Source organism: Octopus bimaculoides, chromosome 16 (assembly GCF_001194135.2).
Source record: "Octopus bimaculoides isolate UCB-OBI-ISO-001 chromosome 16, ASM119413v2, whole genome shotgun sequence".
Taxonomy (NCBI): domain Eukaryota; kingdom Metazoa; phylum Mollusca; class Cephalopoda; order Octopoda; family Octopodidae; genus Octopus; species Octopus bimaculoides.
Window position 1 is genome coordinate 25,011,230 of NC_068996.1, and position 10,822 is coordinate 25,022,051.

The 10,822-nt window shown below is 36.0% G+C and overlaps 1 protein-coding gene across 1 annotated transcript in view; it reads left to right on the plus strand.

The window, feature by feature from the left end:
• The window catches only part of LOC106877203 (carboxylic ester hydrolase LipN), a 99,651-nt gene that overhangs the window by 30,773 nt on the left and 58,056 nt on the right, over positions 1 to 10,822 (plus strand). The window contains exons 2-3 of the mRNA XM_052973475.1: positions 6,293 to 6,425; positions 10,732 to 10,816. Coding sequence (XP_052829435.1) covers positions 6,293 to 6,425; positions 10,732 to 10,816 — 218 coding nt within the window. The remainder of the gene's footprint in view (positions 1 to 6,292; positions 6,426 to 10,731; positions 10,817 to 10,822) is intronic.

The window sequence follows — 10,822 nt, forward strand, 5'->3', positions numbered from 1 at the left end:
TTCTGAGTATAGGGCATTTCTGAGTATAGGGCATTTCTGAGTATAGGGCATTTCTGAGTATAGGGCATTTCTGAGTATAGGGCATTTCTGAGTTTAGGGCATTTCTGAGTTTAGGGCATTTCTGAGTTTAGGGCATTTCTGAGTTTAGGGCATTTCTGAGTTTAGGGCATTCCTGAGTTTAGGGCATTCCTGAGTTTAGGGCATTCCTGAGTTTAGGGCATTTCTGAGTTTAGGGCATTCCTGAGTTTAGGATTGTATAACTATTTATTAGCATCTGACAAAAATAGTGACTCTTCCAATTATCCATTGATTTTATTGCAATTTAATTTAAAGTATATTGGATCTTGAAAATATTGTACATGTTAGATCCACCTGGGATACGCAGCCATTAGTAAAAGATGAAGGCAGTATAGTAATTTTTATCTCTTTAAACCTTGAATTGTTTAGTCAAACAGATTGATGCCAGTACTTATTTTTGGGTGTGGTATTTATTCTATTGGTATCTTTTGCTGAACTGCTAAGTAATGGGGATGTAAACAAAATGACAATGGTTGTCAAGTGGCACACACACACACACACACCACTTGGAAGGCATAGGTTGGTCCATAGCTATAGTAGAAGACACTTGCACAAGGTGCCATGCAGTAGAATTGAACCCAAAACCTCGTGGTTGCAAAGTGAGCTTCTTAACCACACAGCCCTGCCTCAGAATAGCTGAGGTACTGAAACAAAACTGATACCTTGCAGGCATCTAATGTAAACTATATTGGCTCTTGGAATTATTCCAGGTATTGGATCACTATTTATTGATCCAGTCATTCATAGAAATCGAAGGGTGTAGAGTATTGTAGCAATGAAGCATTTAGGGTGGTGGTGGTGGTGGGGTACCCCTATAAATGTGAATTCTGTGGTGTATGGTACTAGGTTAATCCGACACAGATTCTGTATAAATGCTGATACTTGTACATTTGTAGAAACAGTGGTGAAAGATAGCATGTTTGTGTGTAAGGCTGACTATGAAAGCATATGCTCGTTTATGTAGGCAGTATTTTAAGCAGTAGATATACGGTGGGTGTGGGTGTGTGTGTGCGCGCGCGTGCGTGCCTCTCTATTGCTTTAATTTAAAAAATGTTACTGTTGATCCCTCTGGTGAGATTATTTTACATTCCTAAACAGACTTGAAAAATAATCTAATCTAATATGTTGACGCTATTTCATAGTAACTTTGTACCGACATATTTCGATAATGGCCTGACCTTTTTATCTTGGCCCAAGTTTTCTTCTACGATGAAATAAACACCAAACAACATTTAGGCTTGTTTGCTGTGACCCTTCACCATCTTCTTTATTGCTCTATTTGAATGTTTCAATGTTTAAAATTGAATTAAACATTCTGATGGTAATGATGAACATATTTATCATGTGAAATATCTACAATTGGGTTATTATTTAACCCAGCATCAGACCTAGCCTGTTTAAGCACATTCAATTTGTGACTAGGCTATGTTTGGGATGTCCCCCCCCCTTTTGTTTTATTTTTATAAGTGCTATCTTTCATATTTTACTTGTTGCAATCATTGGATTGCAACCATGGTGAGATATTGCTTTGAAGGGTTTTTAGTCAAATGAATCTACCTCAGAACTTATTTTTAAGCTTAGCACTTATTCTGTTTGTCTCTTACGCTGAATTACTAATTTATAAAGATGTAGACAAACCAACACTGGTTGTCAAATGGTGTGGAGAATAAACATAAAGACACAGGTACTAATATATATATATATATATATATATATATGATATAATATTGTAGATGTGTAGCTTTGTCGATTAAAATTCTTGGCAGCATTTACTGCTCTTTACATCCAGAATTTACATGTGTGCGCGTGTGTGTGTGTGTATGTATATATACATATATATATGTGTGTTTTTGCGTGTATATATGTATTTATTAGGTTGTGTACCCAGTAATTCCCAGGGTGCAAATGATTGGATACTGTCTGTGAAGTGGGAAGCCAAATATACGCCAAATCGCCTTGTTTGATATGTATCTTCCCAGTTGATAATGTCTTATTTCATCCATTTGCTGTTCATGTGCATTGACTCCAAAAACTGCCATATCGGACCCCTTGTTGATGCATTTGCAGATGTATTTTATGCTCTTAACAGAATTACTTGATTTGATGTGTGCCTCAAATATTTTCTATAGGAGTTTGTTGTATGGCACAATCCATCTGTTGTCAACTTCAACCTCTTGCTGGTGTGTCTTCAGTGTTGCAGTATAACCGCCATGTTCAGGTTTGCACTGCCTGTAGAATGGATAACCATCATGTCCGGTTTGTGTTTCTTGAACGAATGGTCTGGGGAACCTTTTGTTGCTCTTATTATTCTCCATGCAAGGAGACGAAAGGTTAAAGCTTCCACAGGGCCTTCACATTGTTGTAGATCTGAATGTCTTGCTCTGGGTTTGGGAACTCTGCAGAAATCTCTAGACTGTAGTAGTTTCATAAATTCTGTTATGCATAATAAACCCATTTTATTCCCAATATTATAGGAGTGAGATCTACCTATTATACTCCAATTAAGGCTTAAGTAAATATATATGGGAATTAAAATCTAGAAAAAGGTTTTCCATCTCCAGATCATCATGATTCCCAAAAAATATAATATGCCAATGTAGAGCAAATGTAAACTGAGATACAGGGGTCCTGGACAGACAGACAGACACAATTTTACATTTATTATAATGATTATATATATATATATATATATATATATATATAAAGGTAAATATATGATTGCACAACTTAGTGTTTTTCCATGATTTAAGCTGGTATGAATGATGGTTGTGAGTGAACAGTTTCAAAATATTTCTACAGAGACTTTGCTTTATGATTAAAAAAAAGTTAATGTAAACATTACTTAGAGTATATGAAAACAATATGTATTCTTGCTTTAAAACAAATTTGAGAGAAACTGAGAGCAAACAAACACATGTAGCCTATCAGCTGATGCTTTGTGATTTCAAACAATTTGAATATTGTAAACATTCAGCTCAGTCCAGGCTTTTCATAATTTTTCAGATAGCTTGTTGTCTGCTGTTAAAATCCATCTGCAAAATAAATATGTTCTAAGAATTATTACACAAAGGTATTTTAAAGAAAAGCTGAAAGTATCAGCAATTCGGTGTCTACTCTTCTATACTTGTATGAGTTGGATGGAGTTTATTGGAGCAGATTTTCAGTAGCCTGATGCCCTTCCTGTTGCTAACCTTTGCCTGTTTTCAAGCAGTGGAATATTTCTTGGTCAGACATGTTTTTGCAGAATATTGGAAACGAATGACACTGCTTGTACAACAGTGATACTCATTTACACCTACCATGCAATGTCAAGACAAGGAGACACAAATGTGCGCACACACTGTGCATATTTATTTTCAATCCTGAAGGTGTTTTACACAATCGATTACAAGTTGTATATATCAAACTTATTACTTTGAGCAGCATGAGTAACAAAGATGGCTAATTGAGCCAGTATCTAACCTGGCAGCAAAGTCACAATTGTGACAATGTAAATTTGCAAGATTATTCATATTTTGATAATTTCGCTTTCCATTTTCATGCAGTTGGTTGTGGTGAAGCATTCTTACGCTTCAAAGTTTACTAGTCCTATAAGGCACCATCTTCTCCAGTCATTTTGGTCTTTTTGCAGTATCCTCCAACTTATTGTCTTTTATATTGTATTGATGCATTTTAATTTATCCTTAAATTTGTCTTTATACCATTGTAACGATCTACCAACCTTATGTTGTGAACTTTTAGATGTCCATAAAAGACTTGCTTTAGAATTCTGTCATCATTCATCTTAAGATCTTGACAGATTTTTGAATTCTTGTACAAGGGAACAAATAATGCATCTGTTTACAAAAATGCCAAGAGGTATCTTGAATGCAGAGAGTACTGTATAGTCCTAAGTAAAGAGTGTGATATAGCATGATAGCAATACCTGAAAAAGCAACTGCAATAGCTGTGTGTTTATGTTGACACTTTGGTCAGCAATAAATTGATGAATATTTTTCTAGTTCCACAATGAACATTAAAGAATCTAATTCCAACTTCATGCTGCTGAAGCCTGTTCAAAAATAACAGAACAGACTTTCATCTCATCTACAGTGAATTGGGGTTCATTTTCATTGACCTATACCAGTGACTCTCAACCATTTTTACCCTTTGGACACCTTTGATTCCTATTTCACTTCATAGCAATTTGATGTCTAAAAAATCCTATTATATTTTTATAATTAAATATTAGGAATTGTATAATAAAAATTAAAATATTTTGTGTGTTGTAGAAATATAACTGATTTATTGCAGATAAATTTTAACAACAAAGTCTTATATGGACCCTAGTTGAGAACCACTGGCCTATACTATTAATGAGTTGCTATAATATGATATTTCTATTTCAAAATTTCTATTACTAAATTATTGACTTCAGTATACTTAGGTTGAGGGAAGATGTATTTTTGTAGTTCTTGGCTATTTATATTCTTAAGCTTATCAGTGAGGGCTGCATTATAAATTTCATCTGTGTGTGTTCCGTTTACATACTGGAGCACACCTTCTGAGGTTAATACTTTCAAGTTTACGGCAGGTTTTCAGCAAGGTTATCAAAGTACTTCAGTCAAAGCTGAATTGCAATTGATGGTTCAGTGTTTTAACAGCATGATGCAAATGACCCCAAGACTTTTGGTTGTTTGAGATAAAGAAGCTTTTAGTTATATTGCATTTCTGCCAGACATCATTACCAGTTAATTCAAGTATAAAACATGTCTCCCAGCAGGTAGCACAAACTTTGTCTTTGACTATTTGAAGATTTTGAAGTGAAGTTGAACCTTTATACTTCATGGAGAAGTTGTAGGAAAAAGCTAAGCTACATACAAACAAGAGTGAGAGATGAACACTCACATGTGTACACACATGCACAAATTTTCTCAAATATCTAATATATCATGTATACTTATCTAGATGTTTGTGTTCTCCAACCTACACACACACACACACACACACATTTACATACATGTAAATAACATACATTGCATGTATCCACATTGTGTAATGTATGTGTACACACACACACACACACACACACACACACACACACACACACACACACACACATATATACTCTTTACTCTTTTACTTGTTTCAGTCATTTGACTGTGTCCATGCTGGAGCACCGCCTTTAGTCGAGCAAATTGGCCTAGTACTTATTCTATCAGTCTCTTTTGCTGAACCGCTAAGTTACAGGGACGTAAACACACCACCATTGGTTGTCAAGCGATGTTGGGACACACACACACACACACATATATACGACAGGCTTCTTTCAGTTTCCGTGTACCAATTCCACTCAAAGATTTTAGTCGGCCCGAGGCTATAGTAGACACTTGCCCAAAGTGCCACGCAGTGGGACTGAACCCGGAACCATGTGGCTGGTAAGCAAGCTACTTACCACGCAGCCACTCCTGCGTTATCTGCAATTGTAATAAGCAGTTACCACTGCATCACTCCTCACCCTCTGTGTGTGTGTGTGTGTGTATGTATATATGTATGTATGTGTGTATGTATATATATATATATATATATATATATATATATATATATATATATATATATATATACATAAATATATAATTATACAAGAATGTTGGCTGTATTTTGACTTCGAAGTTTCAGTCAGCTAACCCATTGTCAAATGGCTTAGCTAGCCGAAACTGAAATCACTGTCAACAACATTCTTATAGAAGAATAATAAATTTGTCCTCTACAAAAGTATAGAGTAACCCATCAGATTAATATAAAATTGTTAAGATTCATACACATATGTACATATGCTATGTATATATATTGTGTGTGTGTGTGTGAATACATTGCAGAAGCTGATTATTGTGATAATTTTATGATGGAACATTTACAATAATACAGAGCAGTTGAGAACATTAAGCAGAGGATATGACAATGATATTGTTACTTGGCACCCACTGATATTGTTAATAACCATTTGATAGCGTTATCTGCAATTGTAATAAGCAGTTACCACTGCATCACTCTTCACCCTCTATCTGAATTTGTGTCTATGTGTGTGTGTATTTATATATATATATATATATATATATATTTCTATATATATAATACACACACATTTGTGTTTGCTATTTTCACATGCTTGTTTCATATATATGTGTGTGCATACTTATGAATATATATTATGTATATCTCTTTCTATTTTCAGTTGGAATTCCCATAACAATTTATATCCCACAAAACTCACCTGTAGTCACACCAATAATGGTTTACTTTCATGGAGGCGGATATATAATGGGGTCAAGAAACAATGTTGAAGATACATGTAAAATATTAGCTGTGTGAGTGTTGCTATTCTTTCTCATTCTATTGATTTTTTTACTTGCATCACTTTCTGATTGAATGCACCTTCTATTATTGTTCTTGATGATGATGATAATGATGATAATGTAGAGGAATAATACATTTCAGTTTAAATGCACTTTTAGCTATAGAGTTATTAACTGTCACAGTCATCTGTCTTTTTGTCTTTGTCTGTCTATATATATATATGTATATCTATCATCATCATCATCATCATCGTTTAACGTCCGCTTTCCATGCTAGCATGGGTTGGACGATTTGACTGAGGACTGGTGAAACCGGATGGCTACACCAGGCTCCAATCTGATTTGGCAGAGTTTCTACAGCTGGATGCCCTTCCTAACGCCAACCACTCAGTTTGTAGTGGGTGCTTTTATGTGTCACCCACACGAAGGCCAGTCAGGCGGTACTGGCAACGGCCACACTCAGAATGGTGTATTTTACATGCCACCTGCACAAGAGCCAGTCCAGGGGCACTGGCAACGATCTCTATGTGTATGTATATCTGTCTCTCTGGTCATGTCTGTCTGTATGATCACATGCCTGCGTGTCCATGTGCCTGTGTGCCTGCCTGTTTCTATGTCTCTGAGTCTGTGTCTGACCACGTGTGGAAGCTCATCAGTGTTGTTCACCTATGTCCATATCTGTCCATGTGCAATTGTATCTGTCACTGTCTGTTCATCTGGTTGACCACATCTGTTTGTATCTAAATGTTTGACTGGTTTTCGTGTCCATCTGACTGACCACATCTGTCCATGCTAGTCTGTAAGACCGTGCTTTTCTTGTCAGACAGATGAGTAAGTGTCTGTATGGCTGTGTCTAACTGAACATATGTGTCTGTATGCCTCTGTCTGACCATGTCTGTCTGTACTCCTTTGTCTGTTTGTACTCTTTTGTCTGGCTGTACTCCTTTTTCTGACCATGTCTGTCTGTGCTCATCTGTCGGAGTAGTGTCGGTATCCACTCAGATGTGTTACTAGATCTTACCTGAATATTACATCTCTGTATGGTCTGAAGATCTCTTATAGAAAGCTGCGTAAAGTCCATCTGGATTGCTTTTAATTTTTTTTTTATCGGTCTACAAAATAAAGGCTGGAAAAGGGCTTAAATAATCTAAATCTGTGGCTGTCATAATTAGTTGCAATTGGTACAAGTATCAATATAGGGTGGTGGGCATGGTGGGAGTCACCATATCTCTTTGCATTATTGTTGATTATTTCTTTGTATTAACTTTGAGGCATAATAATCAATGGATTAAACAAGTGGTTCTTCACCATTTTGTTTTGTTTTTTTCACCTTTAAACCGTTACTATTTTATTCTGGTGGATCCCCATAGCCATTTGATGTTTAAATCTAATTTTTAAAAAATAATTCTTTCGAAATTACTATTTTGTCTATGTGGACCCTGGTTGAGGACCACTGGATTAAACCCTTTGTCAGCAACATTTTTTTTTTCTTTTTAAAGCATTCACTCATTACAAGGTCCTTATGCCACTGAAAACCTAAGAGCTATTAGAATAAAATGGACGCTAGACAGAAGTCAGTAGGTGACTATGTACATTAGATTTAAAAGACTGGAGGTCATATTGAAGAAGAAAACAAGACTGTGGAAGGGAATTCCAAAGTTCAGAGGTGCGAGGGAAGGAACTGGTACTGTAAAGTGCTTTACGACACTTAGTAGGTAGCACAGTATATTGATGAGAACTAGATGCAAGTCTAGTAGATCGCTGATAAGTTCTTAAAAGAAGAACCAGAGAAGGGAGCTCAGCTGAACAATGTCCATGAAAATACTTATAGAAAAGAGACAAGGAAGCCACATGATAATGAGAGAGTGAATCCAATTTAGAAGATAGAAAACATTGAATTCAGTCAATACATCTTTCCACTTGTTTCTCTTTTTCCTTTCTCTTTTTTATATATTAAAGCATTAGTTGGTTAGTTGTACTTGGTTTGACTCTTTATGCTCGGTTCAATTCCCACTGAGGTCAAATTTGCTTCTCATCATTATTTTAGGGGTTGATTTATAAAAAGAAAATAAGAAAAATGTATCAATCCAAGGTGATGGATTGGCAGCAATGTAAGAATATTGGACTGGATGCCCTGCAATATTTGTTGTAGTTCCCTGTTCTGAGTTCAAATCCTACCATGACTTACATGGATAATGGACCTAATATGCCATTCAACTTAACGTCCCTATCTAATATGTTGAGTGCTTATTGTGGAATCCACTTTGTTGCAAACATTAGACTAAATCCATTGCCCTGTTTAACAGCATCACATGGTACCTTGGATGCATTTAAATGCAAACATCCTGGGCAGGTCTCCAGTTTGAAGTTCAAAAACTTCCTCAACTTCTTCCTCACTAGTCTTAAAGGTCCTGTCAATGGTCATGTGCCTCTGACTAATATATATATATATATATATATATATATACAACGATACAAGCACATAAGTCTGGTGCAGGCTCATGCCTAGCCAGCTCTTGTCAAACCATCCAACCCATCTTAGCATGGAAGGCAGATGTTACATCATCATCATCGTTTAACGTCCGCTTTCCATGCTAGCATGGGTTGGACGATTTGACTGAGGACTGGTGAAACCAGATGGCAACACCAGGCTCCAATCTAAATTTGGCAGAGTTTCTACAGCTGGATGCCCTTCCTAACGCCAACCAGATGAAGAAGCAACAAACACAATTTGGATTGTGGTTATGCGCAGTTAGGGGCTCAACAACAACTGCAGTCACTTGTGGTACAGGACTTTCAGCATCCAGGTTATTCTGTCAAGTGTCATGCTTGTTTATTCACATTGCTTTGAATTAATTGTGAATTATCTCAGTTTTGAGGTTTCAATGATATGATTGTTTATTTTTGGAGTGACAGTGCAGGGTAGATGTAAGAGGCTGGACTTGGCCAGTTTGATTAAAGAAAAAAAAAAAAGAATATTTGGGCCGGATATGGCTAGTTTGAATGCTAAAGCAATAAAGGTTAAAAACGAAGCTTGCATGATGATGATATATATATATATATATATATATATATGCATACAAACACACAGGACCTTAGAGAAATTTTGCAAGGAGGAACAAGACGTGTTTTGGAACCCTGGGGTTGACCCTCGCAAAATTCAGTTTTTTTTCTTCCCCTTTTTATGGGTGAGGTGGGCCAGAACCATTCAGGTATTCTGGAGGGCCCATTTTTGGCTTTCTAGACCGACCTTGTAATAAGGTTATGGCTAAACTCCCTTATCCATTATATAGATGTGGGGGTGGCTGTGTGGTAAGAAGTTTGCTCCCCAACTACATGGTCCTGAGTTCAGTTGACAAGAGTTTTTATTATATTCTTGAGCTGACCAAATCCTTGTGAGCAGGTTTAGGTGATGGAAACTGAAAGAAGCCTGTTTATGTGTGAGTGTCTCTATCTGTGTTTTCTCCCACTACTGCTTGACAACAGGTGCTAGTTTGTTTATGTTCCTGTAACTTAGCAGTTCAGCATAGATATTGATAGAATAAGTTCCAGGCTTACAAAACAATATAAGTTCCGGTGTCAATTTGTTTGACTAAAACCCTTCAAAGTTGAGCTGCAGTATGATCTGATTCCAACAACAGGAAAAAGTAAAAGATATATATGTATGTATCAGAGTTCCAGATCTCTGAGCTACAAGTTGAACAGTAAAAACTAATTGCTATTTCCATTTCCTCGTTGTGTTATAATTAGTAAGCAAGGCACATATATAATTATTGCATTAGTTTAGCTGGTTCACAGAAAATAAGTTTTAATCAGAATTCAGAGTAGAAAGATTCATATTAAGCTAACAACACAGCTTTAAATGCAATTGCTACAATGTTGTACAAATATCAAAGATTAGAAAACAAGACAAAACAAAAAAAAAAGAACCTCGTCCTGTTCATTATACAAGCATCAGACATTTGTTGTGTAGCTCAAATTTGGCACTGATCAGAAGCATTCTAGTTTCAATTACAACCATTCCATCCTATTTTCAGGATTAGTGTACTTCAGACTACATCACCCAATGTATCTTTTTTTTTTTTTTGTCTTGTAATACTGTTAGGTACATTTTGAGGGATATTTGGTTACTATTTCTAGTATGTGGTGTGACCATGTAGGAGCTTCTTTGATGCAGCAGTAAAATAAAAAGTCAAATCTAAAATTAGTGTGAAATTAATTTTATTTTTACATTATACACACACATGTGTGTATGTCTGTGTATGATGTATGTTTATTTATGTATATATTTATTTCTTTTTTTTTTTTCTTCTTACAGCAAAGCTGAATGTTGTGTAGTGAATGTTGAATATCGGTTGGCACCAGAACACAAGTTTCCTGCTTGTTACAACGATGCTAAGGCAGTTCTA